Below are 22,166 nucleotides of genomic sequence, written 5' to 3'. Positions count from 1 at the left end.
TTGTACACAAAACCAATAAAGCTCAACACATTATTACACGTCCCCGAAGGGCACCCAAGGACACTGGAAGGAACTCTACCCTTTGAGCAAGTCCCCCGTATCCGAAAGTATTGTACCATTGAAGAGGACTACCTCACGAATGCCAATTCGCTCTCTAAATAAGCTTAGCATTGGAGGATAGCGCAAGGAATTAGTTCAAACTTCTTTAAAAAAGGACATGTTTTCCTTACGAGACCCTTTCAGTATACCAAGGCAAGTACTAACTAATCCAATTATTAGTGTACTGACGTCACCACTGGTCTTCAGACTAAGGGACAGTCAAGCCATTCAAGTATGCAGCGAGCTGCCGAGGGAAAGTGGGGCTCGGGGAGACATTCATTTTCATTTGAACCGTGAACTGCCAAAAGACGAAAATGACCCCGGCCCTGTCAGAGGTATGCAGCTCTATTTCACTCTACACTGTATTACAATCGAAGTATTTGATCACTAACGTTCAAGGCCACAATCTGGTACATGAAGTCTAGCTGGTAAAAGTAACACAATTGCACTTCAATAATGGTACGATAAAATGGTTCAAAGAACTGCCGCTCAAGGTACGTTTAATCATGTCTCTAACGGCTGAGCTAGCCGGGCTCCCTGACCGGCAAAACTATAGAACTGTATACGTTTTAAACAATTAAATTAACTAATAAGGATGTGGCCCAGTACTGCATTCCATAAAAAAGTATTGTATCTAACTAATGTTCGCTCAGCGATTGCAATATAGTACCATGAGACTTCATTGACCCTGCATAAGTAATTTGAGAATTTGGCGCGAAAGCTATTGTGCCTTATTTAACTCATGGCGCGATGTTCTCGTGGACGCGATGTTCTCGTGGACAGTGCGCGACAAACCTGCCTCTGCTACCCCTGCGGGCTTCATTGCTTCATTGGACCGAACATTAATCAGCAATGACAGAAGCCCTCTGACCCTCAAAACGAAAGCCTCATCTCCAAAGGTCCTAAATGTTTCATATTCTCATCCATCCATTGCCCTCCAAAACAATGTTGGCATTGAACCCCAAACGCAATGCATCAGACACTAAAACACAGCATCTGCGTCCCAAGGCCAGAACACCTCCCTATGTCACTCGCGTGGTTCCCTCCTATTATTGACTTATAATGTGTCTAAAAAAAAAAACCATTGCCAGAACCCGGGATCGAACCAGGGACCCTCATATCTTGCGTCCAAAGCTCTACCAACTGAGCTATATCGGCACAGGCCAGCCCACGTGGAGGGAGTTTCCCACATGCGGCCCTCCGCGGCATAAGACACTTAAATACCGTAAATGCAGACAGCAAAAACAAAACCCCAATGTCCTAGGGACATGCCCGTCAATGTGCGTGCTCCGCCACCCATGGTCCTTCCGACCACCCAGCCGTGTGCACAGCCCACGAACCTGCAACATCCAAAAAATGGGCACTTCCTCACGACTTAATCACCTGTTATTCTGCCGAAAGCAGCCATGCGCCGCCCGTCCAGCCGTCCTCCGGTGTTTCTTTCAGGGCCCTGTCCCAGTTCCGAGTTGCAAGTCCTGCCGCTTCCCCTGTTTCCAATCGCCGTGCGCATCTTCCGTCCAGACCCCCTGCGCGAACAGAGAGAACCGTCCAGCCGTCCAACCCTGCAGGGAAACAAAAAAGGAGACCATCACTCCGCCCCGAGCGCGGGGCCGTGGCAATCGCGTGGAGGCTCTGCCCATCCCCCGGGTCTCCAGAGCGGCTGGCTCCACGCGGCGAGCTCCTCCAGGAAACAGCTTGCCACACCTGGAAAAGAAAGGGGGAAAAATTATTAAAACAAAGAAGCCCCGAGCGCGGGGCACACCGTTTCGGCGAGGGAGCGTCCAGGGACAAGGGGGTCTCCTGGGCGCTCCCTATCTCTTTATTCCTGAGGGGCCAGGTGGCCCCTCCTCTAGCCCGCCCCCCCTGACCCGGACCTGTTTCCCAGGATCCGGGTCAAGGGGGCCGCCAGCCAATCGGCGGTGGGCCGCGCCCCCCAGGGCACGCCCCCACCGCCGAGTGGCAACCAAGGAGACAGTGGGGGCGACGGTCGCCGCGCCGCCATGCGTGCGGGGGGGCCGAGGGCCCCCCCTTTTCATTCTTTGAAGATATAGCTCAGTTCTGCTCTTTCTTCGACTTGTAATGCCCCGCATCAACTTCACTTGCTGCACTGTGCTGCGTGAACCCTTTGAAAATGTCCCTTTATATCCCCAAACATCCAGTTATTGTTTTCCCAGATACTAGGAGTTGACTGGCGTGGGCGCATACCTGACATTTAATGGTATTTCTCTGAGCTCTGGATGGGACTATATGAAAGCAGGGTCGGACTGGCCGTAGCGGGCACCAGGTGTTTCCCCGGTGAGTCGCCAGGGTGAGGGCATGTTTTGGACCCCTGGGGTGCCGGTTTTGGAGCATAGCTGCAATATTGGCCCTGTTAACAAAAAGCAGATGCAGTGTGTTCCACATGTACCCCCACCTCCAACCCTGCCCGCCTTGCCCCCCCCTTGTCCCCCACCTTCCCCCGGCCAGCTCGACTCAATTGCGTTCCCAGTCTGGCCCTATGTGTTATTTTTTGTTATTTTCATTTTGTAGATGTTCTACCACTTTTCCAGCCAACTACCCTTCACTGAATGCAGCTACGTCACTGGTGATCAAGTAATGTATACGAAGTAGGACGAACCCATCCTAAATTAAGTACTTGATAATAGAGCATTACATACATGCCAACTAAGGCAGGAGACTCCCGACTTTTTAAGTTTAAAAGGGCCTTATTTTAAGTGTCTCCCGCCTGAAATTGCCTCTCCTTCAGTAGAAGTCAATTGGGAACATAAATTCCCATGATTTATTTTTCCCAAAATCTCCCCCTTCCCTGTTCTGAAATGTTGGCACCTATGGTATCAATAAAGACGTTAACATTGATCAACAAGGACTTGTGTTGATATTTGACAGTAAGGTGAAAAGAGATGGTCATACAGAATGCTTCTAAGGTGGGATGAGGTAAAATAATTGCATACAAGCGTTACCAGATTTGGAAGACGGCATTTCTTTGTCGAATCAATTTACTGGCCTTTTTATTAGAGAGTTAAGGAACTTTGCCGTTCTTGAAAAATACCATTATAGTTTATATCTTGCACTTGGCGAGTCAGCTCGTGGATAAAAAGCTCTTTTGCACACAGTTTCTGAATCGGCATCCTTTAAAATAAAGTTTCTATAATGGTAGATCTGCATACAGAAAAGCTCTAAAATAATTTTATTCTTCAGATACTTCGACAACTTGAATGCCAGAAAACGTCACTCAATAAAAGAAAAACTCAAAAGCATATCTTTACCACAAATCAGCGTCGTTACCCCGGAACTCTTAAAGGTTTTGCACGCACATGTAAGTACAATATTGTATTAGTTAAAGAGAAAAAATAAATCCTATTAAGAAGGATTACAACAAAGGGGATTAAGAGTGAGACGATTCGTTGCAAAATGGCTTTTCAGGTATAATTTGGTCGACCCTATTTCTATTTTTGCATCTTAAATTAGGGTTTGGATTTCCAAAATACATATGCAGTATATATATTATTTACTTAAAGTATAATATAATATCCACAGAACACCGAGGCCTATAGATAGTCTTTCTTTTCCCGCTTCGGTCAGATCAAGTGGTGACCTGCTTTTGTTGAAGTTTTGCACCAGAATCTACACATTTGTGTAGTATGAATTTATCAACTCCACACATTTACCCATTGCGTTCATGTGATAGCGGGCAGCGTTTGTCCTGCCCTAGTGATCAGCGGTCTTTGGGGTTTCTCAGGAAGCAACCTGGAGAGAAAGTAAACATGGCACCCCTGGGAGATCACCGAGGGGTTAAAGGGTGAGTAACGTTCGATCTGCTACCCCTGGCATTTTGATTGGGAAAATGTAGGCTCCCTGGGGTTGCAGCCTTCGGGGTGTCCATCCCTGGGATGCTTTAGGCCAGGGGAGGTGTCCAGGTCCAGGGTGGTAAGTGATTGGCCATTTGGGATCAGGGGTGTGGTTTTGTGGTCGTTAAGGAGGCCCACTGCTGTGTAGCACATTGCAAGGTATGCTGTGGTCCTGCAGGGTGCAGTGTCTCTTTTGTTCCTGCACTCCCACTCCAGTTTTCCTGATTACATGGCAGGCTCTTTGTTTCTTTTCCTGGGTCCACTTTATTGGTAATGCAGGTTGGGGTTAAGCTTTAGTTGTCAGTCACTTATCAGGACAGGTGGCAGACTTAGGGCTCATGCACTAGGCCTGAAGGGTTGGAGCCTTGCCGAGGGATGGTGGTAGAGGGAGTATAGGGGAGTGGCGCTTGCCTCAGGTGTGAACGAACAGTGAATGAAATAAAGCGGGAGTCGTGGTGAATGCTGGGATGTTTTGTAGGGGGTGTGTGCAGGTTGGGGGTGGGAGGGAATGGTTGATTTATTGTAATAGTGAGGTGCAGTTATTTGTAATGAATATAAGTTTCAGCTGCTTACCGATCCTGATAAAGCAACCTTTAGCTCTTAAAATGGCCTTTTAGGTCTCGTGACCTACAATGCGCGCAAGCGCATTGAGGGATCGAGAATTCAAGTGCTCAAAATCCTCATGAAACCACCAGCTTTTTGCTGACGTTTTCACGAAGTTCACGTGGCCACAGGCACGCGCTTTTGGGCCATAAACTTGCATAGCCAGCTTCCCCCAGGCCGTAGCAGCACTCCTCCCACACCAGCACCTCCCCTCGCAAACACAGCCTTTACTTCTCCTCCCCTAACTTTGCCGTCAGAACTCTGCTCTCCCCTCAGGCGCCGTGACATACTTCAAAGGCTTATCACTTCACACGGCCGCAGGCCGTGCAACCAGAGCACTTCAGTTGGTGGGCAGCCCCCCTCCCAGCACTGCCTTGTTTTCCCTTTCTTTTCTTTTTCTTTACATTTCCTTTTAACCGTTTTACTTGGTCGTTAGTCGTTTATTAGAAGATTCTTAAACTATCAACAACAATTACAATACAGCAGCTGAAACAACAGCACTTTGAAATAGAGCGTTTTGTGTTTTTTACAATATATTTAGTATTGTTAAGTTGTACTGTTTTCTTCTCCTTCCTGCTACCCAGGCTCCGCATTTCACCCATTGAAATAACTTTAGAGCAGCATAAAAGGGTATACAAATAAAGTAATGTAACTAAACAGAACATATATTCTTAACTAAATGTGGCATATACATGGATAATATATGGAACGTATGTAAGCATAACATACCATATGTAGAGTGCAGAGTGCAGATTCAGAGTGCAGTGTGCAGAGTGCAGATTGTGAGTGCAGATTGTGAGTGCAGATTGTGAGTGCAGATTGTGGGTGCAGATTCAGAGTGCAGATTCAGAGTGCAGATTGTGGGTGCAGATTGTGGGTGCAGATTGTGGGTGCAGATTGTGGGTGCAGATTGTGAGTGCAGATTCAGAGTGCAGATTCAGAGTGCAGATTCAGAGTGCAGATTCAGAGTGCAGATTGTGGGTGCAGATTATGGGTGCAGATTGTGGGTGCAGATTGTGGGTGCAGATTGTGGGTGCAGATTGTGGGTGCAGATTCAGAGTGCAGATTCAGAGTGCAGATTCAGAGTGCAGATTCAGAGTGCAGATTCAGAGTGCAGATTGTGGGTGCAGATTGTGGGTGCAGATTCAGAGTGCAGATTCAGAGTGCAGATTGTGGGTGCAGATTGTGGGTGCAGATTGTGGGTGCAGATTGTGGGTGCAGATTCAGAGTGCAGATTCAGAGTGCAGATTGTGGGTGCAGATTGTGGGTGCAGATTGTGGGTGCAGATTGTGGGTGCAGATTGTGGCTGCAGATTGTGGCTGCAGATTCAGAGTGCAGATTCAGAGTGCAGATTCAGGGTGCAGATTCAGGGTGCAGATTGTGGGTGCAGATTGTGGGTGCAGATTGTGGGTGCAGATTGTGGGTGCAGATTCAGAGTGCAGATTCAGAGTGCAGATTCAGAGTGCAGATTCAGAGTGCAGATTCAGGGTACAGATTGTGGGTACAGATTGTGGGTGCAGATTGTGGGTGCAGATTGTGGGTGCAGATTGTGGGTGCAGATTCAGAGTGCAGATTCAGAGTGCAGATTCAGAGTGCAGATTGTGGGTGCAGATTGTGGGTGCAGATTGTGGGTGCAGATTGTGGGTGCAGATTCAGAGTGCAGATTCAGGGTGCAGATTGTGGGTGCAGATTCAGGGTGCAGATTGTGGGTGCAGATTGTGGGTGCAGATTGTGGGTGCAGAGTGCAGATTCAGAGTGCAGATTCAGAGTGCAGATTGTGGGTGCAGATTGTGGGTGCAGATTGTGGGTGCAGATTGTGGGTGCAGATTCAGAGTGCAGATTGTGGGTGCAGATTGTGGGTGCAGATTGTGGGTGCAGATTGTGGGTGCAGATTCAGAGTGCAGATTCAGAGAAAACTCAGCAGCACCACCACCACAGCATCAATCTGTGCAACCATTCAACAACAACTGGTTCAATTATGTTCTCTCAATGTTTCAAGCTTTATTACAAATGTCACAAAAAGATGTTATTTCACTTCTGTTCTTGGATTTTCATCACAATAAAATACACTGAACATAATCTTCACAAACGTTATTTACAAAAGTTTAAGCTATTGCCAATATAAATTACAATCACTTTTATTTAAGTATTAATTATTTTAAAAAATTAAAAGCCGTTGCTATTTGTAATATCAATACATCTAAGTCACGTAAAGACAAAACATGTTGCATTACAAATGCTATAGTCGTCACATGTGCGAAAGTTATAACTATTGGCATTGAAAATGACAAAGCTATTAATTTAGCTATTTTCAAAATCAACACATAAATAAAAAAATTGTCATTTACAAGACCAATAGCTCAAACTTTCATAATGCGAGACCTATTGCATTGCAAATGCTTGTTTATTCTGCACCTTCTTGCCCCATGTCAAGGTGGTGTTCGGTTCTATTGAACAGTCAGTACATTAGAGTCATGTCGCTCTGAAAAAAATAAAGCAACTTTTTGGCGTCTAGTAAAATAAAGATACTGCACACACCGCTAAAAGAGGCACTGAAATGTCAGGGCTGCCCTTTATTAATCTGTCTCTCCATGAAATAAGCTAATTGCAGCAAGGGTTCTGCATTAGCAATTGTTAATTTTGTACCTACTGCACAAGGATATTTATGAAAGCGTGTTGAATGCTCATGGACAGCGATGAAATTGAACATAGCTACCTATGGCCTGCTGGGAGGTTAGTATTCAGACTGTAAGTCATGTTTGGTGGTTTGTACAGAAAGAAGAGGTCCGAACACTGGGTAAACTGACGGGTCTGATACAGTTGAATTCACTGGTAAGTGTACCGACCCACGGACCAAAGGCACAGCACAAGGCAGAGCCTAGGGGGGTGGTTGGGGGGGGGGCTCAAGACGGACTTAAGAAAATGTAAATGTACATGTATTTATATAGCGCAAATCACCAACACGGTATCTAAGCGCTTGCTTAGGGAGCCCGTCCTGGTATTCTCCTGTGAGATACCCCGGCAGGGTATCCACAAGGTGAAAGCCAGGCATCCCGCCGCGAGGGGCCGTAGTGGAGATTGAGCAAGCTATTGCCCAGAGTCGCAGAGTGTGACCCCGTGAGTCGAGTAGGCACCGGAGCGAGAATTATCGAGTCCGTGGAATTTTTAGAGCCCGAGACCCGCCGAGGCGGGGAATCGAACCCTGGTCCACGGCCGATCTCAGCTTCCGGGTCTGCCGCCTCTAACCACTGAGCCACTAACCACTGAGCCACACTTCTCCAGGAACCCTGTTTTGCTGTAAGCCGAAATGCAGTTGTTATAACTAACGCTAATTGTAAAGCCAAGAAAATGTACCTCTCTATATGCCTGTTCTATCCCCCTTTTTCTTTCGTCTCTAACTTTTCTGTCCTTTCCTCCTTACATCTCCTTCACTGTCAAAAACAAAACAACTCGAGGGTAACCACATATACAGCATTGTACGAACGTTCTATGCCAGTTGTGGCTAACCCCGCAACAGTATTTGTGATTGTATACAGTATATAAAAATAAATACATTTTAAAAAAAGAGAGAGGTACCAGAAGATGGAAAAAGTAACTGGGAAGAATACTCTCTGTTTGAGAGAGTGTGGGAACGAGAGAGAAGGAAAGGGGGTGAGAAACAAGACCAGGAAGAGAGGTAGAGAGATGGAGAGAGAGATGTGAGATGTGTTCAGTGTTTACAGGGTGCATGTTGAATTGAGGTGCATGCATTTCAGTAAACTATTTGGAAACTAGAAGGTAGATTAGAATATTGGAATGTTGGGAGCTCCATTGAAAACTAGAATGCTCTGGGCTTCTAATGGCCGGTAGAAGCCCGAAATTAGAGCATTCAAATGTTGTTGTTCACAGCTGTTGCTGTGAACAAAGGCCTCACAGAACCTGAGTGGATTTCAATCCCCTCCGGTTCCCTGAGGCCTTTGTTTTATTTGTTAGAACATTCTGTCGTCTAGTGGTGGAATGTTCTAGTAGCCTTATGGCCCTCCGTAGCTGGGCTATACCAGCATTTAAATCCCGCTCCCTTGTTAAAGGCCCTCGCCTCGGACCTTTAACTCTGGAGAGGGCATTTAATGGCCGGTATAGCCCACTACAGCAGGCTATAATAAACCAAAAGAGTTCTTAAGTAATGCGTGTATTTGTAAGAATCTCCAAGAGTACATGTGCTCTGTTCTGAGGCGCATCCTTGAGTGTGGAGTGACACAATCTTTACTCTCAGTTGGGTAACATGCCAAAGCTGACTGGCCAGTCAAGTCTGCTCATCTGATGCCAATTTCCCCGGCTGTAGAGTATGATGTTGTTGCAGGGCCTTGTCTTAGGCCTTTTCACAACATCAGAAACAGATACTCTCAGCTGGCGGGCCCCAGTTACTGAGAGTCAAAATGATGCATTACAGACAACCGTTGGTGTCACCTACTCTGGTTGACCACTTGTCTGTTAATTTCACAGACTGTCCGTACTTTGAGCACAATGTCTGTTGTCCGTTATTGACGTCATAACAGAAAGTACTTGTCCATACATTTCTGAATTTCCATTTTATAGGTTTGTGGCATAATGTGAAGTTTACAGCTGCTATGATGTCATTTTAACCCACTTTGCACTTATGAGAACAGAAATTAAAACTAGCTTCCAATGCACTAAGAAACAATGAATTTTTAATGAACTCTGAAAGGAACAGAGAGGGATTTTTCAATGATATTGTGAAACATTTGAACAGCTCTGCCCTATACCTTGGCACTAAGTTTTTAAGCATCTATGTTTTTATTTATCCTGAGCATATTAAATAATGTTAATGTTCTTGCTATTGTTTATGGTTGACTGGGAGACTGATGTGCATATGGATGGACACATAGATCGATGAAGAGAGGAAATGGATGGATGAAGAGGGGTTTAATGCAGAGGGTGGAGATGGGAGCATGGTCGAATGGATGATGCATTGGTCTGAAAGATGGATGGATAGATGGGAGGCTAGATGAACCTGGGTGGATATGTAGATATGGGTGGGAGCATGAATGGATAGGTGGATGGATTGGCATATTGATGGCTGAGTGGATGGGTGGGTTATTGGATAGATGGGTGCATGGGTGGACTGATCTAGGTGGGTGGATAGATCCTGGTGGGTGCATGGACTGGCAGCAGGATGTATTCATGAATTGATGCTTCTGGGTGCATGGATAGATCTAGGTAGGTGCATGGACTGATATGAATGAACAGGTATGAGCAAACCTTTTTAACAATAAACGTTATTGGCATTTTCGATAGACCCTAGAAAGAAGTACACATATTTGCATTATCACCAAGCATATCTTCTCAATCTAAGTATACATGTAGATGACGGGTCTCCCAAGCTTTTCACTAACAATAGCTACTTATGTTCAATAAAAAAATATCCCAATATTCCTCTAATACCATTAGTGTTGTATACGTCAGACAAGATTACTTTAGTGGCCATCCTATGCAAGATTACCAGCAATATTGCAAGATTACCCGCCATGGTCACCTCAGTGCAAGATTGCCAGCAGTAATGTAAAAAGGCTTGCCTCTAATACAAGGTACAGCTGTAATTACATATCCAACAAACAAACTTAGAGGTCTAAGCTAGAAACCCATTTGGGATCTCTTTCGAGCTACCTTGATGTCTAGTCAAGTACATTAAGATAAAGCAATGGCTACCATTTATAGCTAACAGACCAGATCACCAAAAAATGGGCCACCTGTGATTGCTGATCAACCTCATTGAGGATTCCCATCAATGACTTGTATAGATCAATATTTTCATCTGGTAATCCTGCCAGGGTATTGTGTCTCTTGATCATTGAGACATCCGGCATACCCCCATGATTGGCTTGGGGTAATGACCTACAATCACTGGATTGAACCACATGATGCTGATCTGATGAGAAAGTGCAGTGCAAAAAATATAAATGAGTGTGATGATTAAAATAGGATAGGGAGCTTATCAGAAAACTATTTATTGGACGTAAGCCCCTTCCAATTTAAAAACAAGAACAGTGCAACAAAATAATCGCAGTTTAAACAAATAGCTGCGAGAGGGCCAACATGTTTCAACCTATCATGGAAAAGGACCATAGGCTTTCATCAGGGCCTCTGTTCTATATGAATGCTACTGCCAAAATAGTGATTAACCGTGTGAAAAAATTATAAAAAACACACAAGTGAAATAACAACAGTAAAGGATATGATTCTCCTTCATCTGTTTGAATTCCTCCTTAGCACCTGGTGTGATTTCAAAATCTGTAACAACAAAGCACATGCGTGGACCCCTATTAGGCTAACGTGGTCTGTTAGAAATTAAAATCTTTTCAAAATGTAAAGGTATTTGAGTACTCACCCAGTGTGCCTGGGGAAAGGACCTCACCTCTTCCTGGACCTGGCTCAGGAACTGTGAGACCCCGCTCTGCAAGGACAAGACAACCCCGCTCTTAACAAGGATAGAGCGAGCTCACTATACCCTGCTCTGTCCTGTAATAGTGCCTAGGGTACAGAGATGTCCTGCGCGCAGAGCAAAACCTTATGGTATTAACCTATCTCCAAGTAAGGACTTTTGACTCACATTCACAGCCACAGCCATAACCATTGCTTACAACAGTTTGTAACATTCAATCCATTAAAACTGATGTTGGACAGCAAAGAACTATCCCATGTTCATGTCTGACCAAAGAAATCAGCTAGTGTTAAGTAAGATAGTAAACCGGTTGACTTGTCTATCGCTAAAAACGTTGGCAAAGTGAAAACAGCAACCGTAAACAAGGGCGAAAATAAGATATAGCCCAACTAGACACTGTGCCTACCTATCCGTCGTTGTCTCAATCTGTGACCGAGTCAGGGGGAGGCACTGGGCTATTCTAAAATGCTTCTATTTGATTGTTTGTGGCGACTTAACATAAACCAATCGGCGTTCGATGTTGCCTCAGTTCACTCTCGATGTATGGATGAGGCACTTGCTGTTATTCCAAAAATGTATTATAATAATGTACTTAGTTTTTAACCCGGACACGCATAATTAGAACCTCAAAAAGGGGGTTGTATTCACCGAGGTGCAGTCTCCCAGCGTTCGGTTTAGCAAAACGCCGCTTCACTCGCGTAGTCTCGCGAGAGTGGGAGTTAAACTACCAAGTGATGTCATCAGCCCAATGTGTGTAGTTTGATGGACAATGCATATTCATGGTCTGCTCACTTTATAGATATTGCCATACTAAATGTTGGATTTGGAGTGTTACACCCCAAAAGAAGCACCACCTGAACTGTTTAACATTTTCTTGGGTGCAATCAAATACGATGACAATATCAAAACGCGAGATCTCGCGAGGGAATAGGTGAACTACAGTGTGATGTCACTCGACTAGCGAGTGTAGTTTAATAGGCGTGACAGTCCACGCTGCAGTCTGCCGAGGTATATTACTTACACTGTCGCAAGGAGAGTGAGAAAACATCTGATATGATGGTCTCTAAGAGTGTAATGCAATACCACTAATTAATATACATATCTTCGAGTTTTTTGTTACATCAACAGACTTGCATGGGTTAGATTACAGAGACATTGGAACTCAAATATTACAGTGTGGATAAACTCATTGTAGATTGAACCACGGGATGTCATCATTGAGCCCATGTTTGTCTGTGCGTAATTTAAAAACCCATTTCTGTTCTTTTTGGAATAGGAATTTCGATATATCACTTATGTGTGCAGGGATAAAAGGTTTTTCAAGAACAGTCCAAGTAAAGTCTGTTTCGTTGTGGTTGTATTGCAAAAAGTGTTTTGTCAATTTTGAAACATCTTTTTTGCATCTAAAAGTGCTTTTATGTTCTTGCATCCTCACTCGCACCTTCCTGGTGGTCATGCCTATGTAACGTAAATTGCATGTGCATGTTAGTTGGTAAATCAGGTTGGTGCTGTTACAGTTAGTGAAGTCCTCAGTTGCCAAGGGCGATTAGTGCCTATGTCAATGCTCGTTGTCTTGGAAGTTTGAGGACAAACCGAACATCCACCACATGGATGGTGGCCCATTACGGGTGGTAAGTCCCACAGGGTGCCCACCTCTCTTCTAGATGTCTCAGCTGCAATTACCCCTGGCACCAAGGTAATAATATTAGTAATAGGTCTGCATGATTTATCATTCAAATATCAGCTTTAAGTATAGTTTGGAAATGATGGGTTCTGAAAATACACACATTTTCATATCAAATGCACACTTTTCCATTTTGGTATACATATATTAATTGTACCAAACAAAAGCGTATAATTTAGTAGACTGTACTGCACACATGAGAGCTACTCACAGGTAGCTGAAGAGCTAACAGTAGCTCATGAGCTACTCACTGGAGAAGCTTGATGTAGACAAATCAATGCTGATAGTGGCAAAGCAAGAACAACCAGATACTTGTCTGGTGGCCATCCTCTCAATAAGCCCTTTCCACAAGTGCCAGTGCCCCATACATCTGTCACAGTATGATTTCTCTAGAATCCCAGGAATAATAATTCACAGGAATCACATATTTTCTGGAACTTGTCAGGGCATCCCTGGGGCATGTGTACCAGCATCTCAACATGAGTCTCACAACTTTGTATTGAGTGGGCTAAGGCCTGCCTCCCAAGTCTTGCACAGCATGGAAAATTTATTTTACTCATTTGTATGGCGCAGCGAATCATCCCCAGAGGGATCTCTCGACGCCTGGAACTGGAGGTTATGAGTGGTCAGTATAGGTGAGATATTCTGGGCCAACCCACTGCACCGATCAATAGTTTGGCTTCAAGTGGGTTAAACTCTGCTCTATCTTACTTAATGGTTGCAGCCTAATTGTCTTGGAGGTCAGGGGTGAGAGACTGGGGTGGAGGACTTCTTTTATATAAAATAAACAGAGGGTATGAATCATCAGTAGACCACCACTCAGGGGTTGGGAAGTGAGAAAATATGGTAGCATATCAGCCATGACTAATCCTCTATCATACAGGAACTTCAAGTATTTATTCGTGGCCATCCTGTGATGATGCCCATCCCATTTAAAATCCTTTTCATGGCATTAAGCCATGTGAAAAAAAACGTCCAGGGATAAAGCAGGGATAACTATGGCATTGGTGCAGTGTTTGAGCTAATGGCACCATTTGAATTATGGGGACTCACCACAATAAGGATCGGAGAAGGTGGATAAGTATAGAAAGTCTTTGCAGAGACTATCCAGCCGCAGAGCCTTATTTTGGTGCCATCCACTCATCTCATCTCTTAATACAAAGTTGCAAAGGACTCTACAACCAGCAGTCACAACTTTAAGGCCTGAAATCTAGTGCATCCTCACTGTATTGCCCTTGATAAGGTAGAAAATGTATTTGTCTGTGTTAACCATGTGCCTCATGTATGTAATATATTAAGTGCTTGAGGACGATAAAAGGAAGGATATTGGAGGTGAAGAATGGGATCATCTGCATAGAAGGATACTCTGCCCTCCTTATCCGTGGCCCAGTCAAAGCCCATAATTTGGACACATTTGTAGATTAATTTCTTCAGTGGTTCTATTGATAAGTTGGCCATCTTGAGCAACACACATGATTGGACTCTGCCCTTTGTCCAACATCAGACTGCAAATGAGCCAGCCAAAAGCTTCAAACAGTTGATGTGCAGCCCTTTGTTCCTGGGGAGACCACGACCCTCCTGTGGAAAACTCCCCACAGGGCATGCGCCAGCTGGACCTGCTGGCGTCTGACTCTATGATGAGGTCCGGTGCCGAAACAAAGATCGCTCTTCCATTCCAGGCCTCCTTGTGTGAGAGCCATCATGAAATTTTATCTCACACTTCTTCTGTAAGGTTGAATGTCTGGGAGTATGTAAGACCCTCACAAAGGTATGATGCTTTCGGTCGTTGTAAATCCCGATAGTGCAAGGTGCCCAGAAAGATAGCCTGGATGGAGGAGGACAGCAGCCCGACGAGGCGGGCAGTCTGGCTTAGGGAAGTACGAGGTTTCCCCAAATTGCATCGCAATATGTGGAGAATTTTGGTAACTTTTCATGAAGGCAGGCTGAGTATAGAAGTCAAGAAATTGATCCTGAATCCCAAAAATGTCGCTCCTTGGAATGGAACCAGGAGGGATTTCTCTTGGTTTATTATGAACCCCAAAGCTTCCATGAGGTCCACCACTATTTGCAATTGGACCGCCAGCTGCCGAGGCAATTGGGCCACGACGAATATGTCGTCCAAGTAAACAATGAGACAGATGCGGCATACCCGAAGATGCTCCACCACCAGCTTGAGAACCTTGGTGAAGGTCCAAGGAGCGGAGGACAGTCCGAAAAGAAGGCTTGAAAATTCGAAAACATATTGGTGCCAACGGAACTGAAGGAAACGCTGGTGTGGTAGAAATATGGGTATCGCTAGGTAAGTGTCCTTGAGGTCAAGGCGCACCATCCAATCAGATGGCTGCAAGACATCTCTCAGGAGGTAAATACCCTCCATCTTAAGTGCCTGTAGAGCAGCCACTCGTGGAACTCCACAAATGTATCACGGGACGTTGACCCCCATCAGCCTTGTCTATGAGAAAAATAATATTGCTGACAAACCAGCGGGGTGTATAGTAGTCGGATGAACTGCTCGCTTTGCTAACAGAGCATTAACTTTGGTGTCTATCCACACTGTTTCTGCTGCAGAAAACTGAATCGGGCCCGGTCTGGCTGCCTGGAAGGGGGTCCCATAAAACTCTATGTGGAAACCCTGAACAGTTTGTAGAACCCTTGTGTCACTCGTTAAAGCCCGCCAAGCCTCAGGAAAGGACGCAAATTTGCCTCCTACATATGTATTTGAAGAAGGAAGAACATTAACCAGAATTGGTGTTGGTGGCATGTCCTCTAAATCCTTTACCTCAGAAACCTTGTCCCCTGGTGGGGTAAAAGTTTGCGAAGTGGTTATGATCCTGGTAGCCATTGCCTTGCCTGGAGCTTTGCCCTCTGGAGTACGGCTTGGATGCCAAGCGGGCCCTACCATAGCCGGACTCTTGGAAAACCTGAGAGGGAAACACCTTCTTAATGGCACTGGGCCTTGTCTAAAGAAGTGAAAGTATCAACAAACTTTCAGATTTCTTTGATGAAAGGTTCACCGTAGAGGCCCCCTTTGGCCACTTGCTCCCGCTTCTAGGTCTACAACCTTCAGATCCATCAGAAGAGACTGTCTACGTTCCGTGGACTGAACGCAGTTGGTGTTACCCAAAAAGATAACCACCCTCTGCGCCCATCGCAAAAGGATCTCAGGGGACATCATAGAGCCTGAAGCATTGGGGTCCTCCTCCATATCCAGTATCTTTGTCAAAGGGCCCACTAGGTCTAAAAGCCTGTCCTGGCAAGCTTGCAAGGAGCAATCTATCCCTTTCTTAGGGTATTTAATAAACGTAGCCAGGAACGTGGCCATTTTCGGGTCCATCTCAGGCGTTTGGGACACTTACCCCTCTAAGCTGGGTCTCGGGCATTCGCTCTCAAGCAACTACGCACTTCTTTTCCAAAGGCCTGTGGAGGCAGTTGGCCACATACTGTCGCAGGGATCCATCCTGCAGACCATGGATGTAGGATCCGGTCAGAGTTTAACATGTCAGACTGTACATGCCCTGAGAGTACCTCTCGATGCGGGCTGGAGGTGGGGTTTGGTCACCATGGTCTGTACTCGCCTCTTCATCAGAGGTAGGGTCATCCTCCTGGGGGTCTGGGGATAATGAAGTGGGGTGCCCTCTATCTGGGTCTCTGGTATTGAAGGGATAAAGCTGGGAGACTTTACACCATGAAGGGATGCTTTAAGAGCTCAAAGGCTTCTAAGTCAACCCCTTCCTCCCGGGGGAGCTTCGCAGGTGCAGACTCAGGGTCTAGGGGGGCTGGGTCCCGTACAAGGGAAGGACCAGGTCCATATAGTGCTGCCAGTGGTCTCTTGGCACACTCACACGCAATGAGCTGCACAAGGTGCTCTTCTATGGGCCCCATAGCCTCATTGACCACCCGATATATAGTCATCAACTGTTATAAAAATCGTCATCCCAGGGGAGATAGCCCAAAGGATCCTCATGAGAGGTGGGTATTGTAGCCCTTTTTAGAAGGGTGGGCGGTATGTAGGCAGTACCCTGCGCTAGGGGTATAGAGGCAGACTATAACTGCAAATGTATGGACTGAGGGTACAGTCACAGACTCTTATGTGGGCAATTCTGCACCAGAAAGGGTTCTCGCCCTGGGAACACTCTCCCTGGTGCCACAAATATATGTGATAGGGGTTCAGTGTTATTGTCTTGGAGCTTGGGTTCCCTAACTGACCTTTAACATGGTCACGATCTACAGACCCCAGCGGGCGTCAGCCACATCACTACAGACATCACTACAGACCCAGGCAGATAGCACCAGGCGTCATCTCTATTACAAGCTCGCAAATAGACACAGTACCGACCCCACTACAGGGGCGTCTCTCTCTAGGCAAGGCTCCGGTCGGCACAGCACCGGCGCACATCGGATCCTGTCAGTTTCAAAACTATCAGGAATTGCGCGTCTGCGTGGCGGCGCTGGCGTGAGGCTCTGCAGCAGCTTGGGAGCTTCGCTATTTGAAATATCGCTTTTCTCCTGTTGGGAGGCATTTCCTGCCGTCGGAGCGTCCTTGGAGGCTGGCTCGTCTGTTTTCGACCTGGAATAATGCCCTGACGATCCAAAATTCACTCCTGCGACTTTCGCCGCCTCAGGTACGCTCCGGCCGCCATTTTGCGATGACGCTCCTTCAATGCTCCGATTCCGGCTCAGGATGCGTCCTTCTTAACTTTCACCCTTATTGACGAGCAAATTCCAAATTTCGCCAGAACCCTTCAGTTTTGATTTAAAGCTGTGATGTTTTTTCCTCACCTTATTTCTGACATTATATCAGCCTGACATTCATAACCTGGCATCGAATGTCCGCCATTTTGAGTGACTCTCTTTGTATTTTCACTCTCTCAAAGATATGGTGGTTTGATAATACTGGAACTATTAGTGTTATCGTCTCCTTGACGATTAAATGGCATGCTAACCTTCCATCCTCAGATATCTAGGTGATTTACTACCTGGACAGTGTTGCTGTGTTGGCTAGCCATTACTGTTATACTAACCATTTAACTGCCCCATTATCTGCGCAGTTGTTACTAGATGGATTGTCCGTTTCCATTCTCTCTTGGACTTTTGCTATATGCCTCGTTCACAGTTTTTTTTTAACATTGGGATGATTTACCATATTTACAAGGGCATCTCATCTGTCTATTATGCGCATATCCTTCTGCCTCCCTACTTACTTCATGGTGACAATGCTCAAGCAATTTTCTTTCATAATGTTATTTACCGCACATTAGCCGTTGCCAGTATCAACTCTACGGCCTCTTGTCTCTGTTTACGCCAATTCTAATTCATGGCCGTGCATTCCATGTTGGTCACCTCCTTTTTGCCTACCATTCTACGCTGATGTTTATGATGTCACAGATGATATGCTGAGTTCTCAATTGGGACCTGCTGCATAACTTCATTTCCTCAGGATTTGACTTTTTGGAATGTTCTTACTTTGTGCTCTTTTGTGCCTCTCGGTCCTAGTTTCCAACCTATTATAACGGCAGTGCGCATTTCATAATTTGAAATACTTTCACTTACCTTTTTATGGGACGACTGACATCCATGTCCCGTTTTACCTCTAAAACCAAAACCAAGGTGGCTTTTGTGAAAAACTCCAAAGTGTTCTCAGAGTTTTCCAAGTTAGAAGATTCTCTTACCTCATCCGGCTCCGATACTGTCATGGATCCTTCTCAGTCAGCATCAGGGAAAGCTACCACCAAGAGATTAAAAAAAGATCCTCCCTCACCTCTTAAATCGTCTACGCCTGTTTCCATGGATCTTTTGCTGGAGGAAATAAGATCCTTCCACCCTTTTCTGGAAGAAATTAGGACTTTGCGTCCTTTTATGGAGAAAACTAATGTTAAGCTTCAGACTCTTACGGACACTTGGTCACAAATCGAAACCAGAGTTTCTTCAGTCGAGCAGTCTGTTGCTTCATTCCAGGAAACCCGTACCACAGTTTCTCACCTAACTTCACAGGTCGGTGCCCTCCAGAAGCAGGTGGAGGAATTGGAAAACAGGAATAGACAAAATAACCTATGCATTTACGGCCTAGTGGAGGGTCTTGAGGGTTCAGACTCAATAGCTTTTTTCAGCTCCTTTCTTCCAAAATTGCTTCATTTACCAGAAGGGACGTCTCTTAATATTCAGCGAGCTCATCGGTTGGGTCATTTGCGGACGTCTGCTTCAATGTCGCAATGCCCAAGAGGCGTCATCCTTTATTTTTTGGAATACACTGATCTCCTGAAAGTCCTCATGGCGGCTAAGGCTTCACCAAAACTGACATGGTCTGGTGCTCCTCTGTTCTTTGCTCAAGACTATGCTAAAGCGACTGCCAATCGACGGAAGGCCTTCTTAGGTATGAGAGATGTCCTTCGTTCCATGGGTGCCAGATATGGATTGTATCATCCTTGCTTGTTCAAAGTCACCTATAATAATAAGACGACTGCCTACGAAGACCCGGTGCAGCTACAAAGTTTCATCAATGCTCACAAAACCACTGCTATGGACTCTTCTGGGCCTTCTTCATCTCATCCTGGCTGATTTACTTTTCTGATGGCTTTTGCTATGTTGATGCTCTTGTTTTGACCATTTTTGCCTCTCTTCCTCGTTTGTTTTCAGGTTGATTGTCTTCTACTTTTTCATATTGCTGCTAGTTATTTCTCTTTCCTATATTCCTCATGTTTAATTGTTCGTGTTTCCTCATTTTGCTTCCACAGGTTTCCATCCCCGTCTGATGATGTCTCCCTGGCTTTCTGCTTGGCCGTGCGTGCTATTGCTGCCTTGCCTCGGCGGCTCCCCCCCCCTCCCGACTTCATTTTGTCTTCTCCTTTTGTAGGTATGTTTTCCCCTTGTTCCTATTTGTTCTTTTGTTCCCTTCTCTCCTTACTTTTCTCCTTCTGTCTAAGTTCTCTTGTTCATGTGGAGGTTATTACTTCTTCTCTTGCAGGTTGTAACTTTCTTCAAATTATCCCTTTGCCTTCATTTCTTCTCTTGAGCTTCTTATTGTTTTTCACATCGCTATTCTTACACTGTTCTGCATATTTGTTAATATTATGTTTTTCTGATCTTGCTTATTTTCTCTTTCCTCTTTCTTTCCCAATCTCCACTCTTCCTTTTCCTCCCTTTTCCCTTTCTTCCTTCATGGACTTTCTTCTCGCTTTGATATACGTTATACTTTACAGCCTAATTTTTCTACAATATTCTTGTAATTGTTATGAACTCGCTATTTTAATGTACATGTTATGTCATTGAATATAACTTCATGGAATGTTAAGGGTATTAATTCCCCAATTAAACGTCAACGTATCTTAGCACACCTAGCCAAATTAAACGTTGACATTGCGTTTCTTCAAGAAACTCACCTTTCTGACATAGAATCTGTCAAGCTTAAAAGAGGTTGGGTGGGTGATGTCTTTTATTCGCAAGGTGATGGTAAACGCAATGGTGTTGCTATTTTACTTCGTAGGTCTCTCCCTTTTACAGTTATTTCCCAAGAATCTGATACTAATGGCAGATGGACACATGTCAAACTATCGCTTAGAGGCGTTCCAATCTCTCTTCTTAATGTTTATGGTCCGACCACTGGTGAACCCTTTTTTTGGGCAGAATTTTCATCACGCATTACCCAATTTATGGATGATAATTTCGTCCTTGCAGGGGATTGTAACCAACCCCTAGATCCATTTGTTGATAGGAAATCTGATGCCACCTGCATCCCTACTAAATCACACAAACTTTTTGCCCAAGCTATTTCTCAGCATAAGCTTGCTGACTCCTGGCGACTCTGTAACCCGACTTTGCAGGAGTATACCTTTTATTCGCCATACCATCGTTCACAGTCACGGATTGACTACATTTTTGTTTCCCATGATCTTGCTCAGACGCTTCACTCGGCGGATATTGGTCCGATTCTGCTTTCGGATCATGCCCCTGTTATGATTAGTCTTGATGTGCTCCCTAAACTTAATGGACCCAGAAGATGGCGTTTTAACAATACCCTCCTTTTAGATCCCAAATTTTCCACTTCTTTCACCACATTCTTTGACTAATTTTTTCTACTGAACGATATTCCACCTGTCTCCAAACATACTGTTTGGGATACTTTTAAAGCAGCTGCACGTGACTTGTTGCTAAGAAGCGCAGAACTGCTCGCCACTCTACTAAAAATCTCCTTCTTGACATTAAACGATTGGAACATGCCTATTACACTTCACATTCCAAGGATAGTTTGACAACTCTGGTCGCTGCCAAACTCATGTTTAATGAAAAATCCACTGAGGATGCCTCCTTATACTTACTTAAGTCAAGTGCTAAATTTTATGGGGGTAGGAATAAAGCCGGGAAAATCCTTGCTAATTACCTGAAGGTTAAACATAACAAAATGAACATTGAATCTGTTTATGATACTAATGCACACTTGCAACACAAAGATGCCGACATTCTTACCACCTTTTCCCCCTTTTATGAGACCTTATACACATCTGATACCCAACCTTCTCTCCACTCTCTTACACATTTCTTCTCAACTATTCAAAAACCAACACATTTCCCTCTTGACCTTTCCTCTTTAGAGATTGATATTTCACAAAAGGAGCTGCTCACTGCACTTCAACGTCTTAAGCTTAACAAAGCTCCTGGTCCAGATGGTTTTACCGTCGAATTTTACCTTCATTTCTCCAAAATACTAATTCCAAAGCTATATTCCCTTCTTCACTCCTTTGTTGCATCAGGTTCCTCCACAGGGACATTTTCAGATGTACATATTTGTTTAATACCCAAACCCGGAAAAGATGTGCAACATTGTAAAAATTACAGACCTATATCTCTTGTCAATATTGATTACAAAATTTTCACTAAATCTTTGGCAATAAGATTAGATCATTTACTCCCTGACCTCTTGGGTGAGGAGCAGTCTGGCTTTGTTAAAGGTCGTTACATCACTGATAATACCAGGCTTTTATTTAATATTCTATCAAAATCTTCCCACCTCTAACATTCCCTCGCAGCAATTGCCCTAGATGCCGAGAAGGCCTTTGATTGGGTTGAATGGCCTTACCTTTTTCATACTCTTGGATGGTTCGGGTTTGGCCCTAACTTCATCTCTCTAATTTCACTACTTTATTCTCACCCAAGAGCTGCAGTTTATGCTAATGGTCAGATCTCCCCCTACTTTGACCTTGGCAGAGGAGTTTGCCAGGGTTGTCCTCTCTCCCCTTTTCTTTTTAACCTTGCCTTAGAACCTTTCTTGTCCAAGCTACGTCAAAACCCTGACATCCACGGCTTTCGGGCCGCGGACACCTCCATCAAGCTTGCTGCTTATGCGGATGATATTTTACTCTTCATTTCAAACCCAACAGTTTCCATTCCTGCTTTCCTAAAGGAAGTTCGGCAATATTCCTTAATTTCTGGTTACAAACTCAATAATGATAAATGCGAGATCCTTCCCCTAACAAAATGTACTTTTAAGCCTGACTTCAGT

The 22,166-nt window shown here is 44.8% G+C and overlaps 1 protein-coding gene across 2 annotated transcripts in view; it reads left to right on the top strand.

Moving 5' to 3' along the window:
• Positions 1–22,166, top strand: part of LOC144824986 (ropporin-1-like) — a 494,190-nt gene that overhangs the window by 214,429 nt on the left and 257,595 nt on the right. For both annotated transcript variants that reach the window (XM_078683912.1, XM_078683913.1), the window contains exon 6: positions 3,298–3,415. In XM_078683912.1, coding sequence (XP_078540038.1) covers positions 3,298–3,415 — 118 coding nt within the window. The remainder of the gene's footprint in view (positions 1–3,297; positions 3,416–22,166) is intronic.

The sequence above is a fragment of the Lissotriton helveticus genome, chromosome 3_1, assembly GCF_964261635.1.
Source record: "Lissotriton helveticus chromosome 3_1, aLisHel1.1, whole genome shotgun sequence".
Lineage (NCBI taxonomy): Eukaryota > Metazoa > Chordata > Amphibia > Caudata > Salamandridae > Lissotriton > Lissotriton helveticus.
This window is presented reverse-complemented; position numbering and strand designations above follow the sequence as displayed.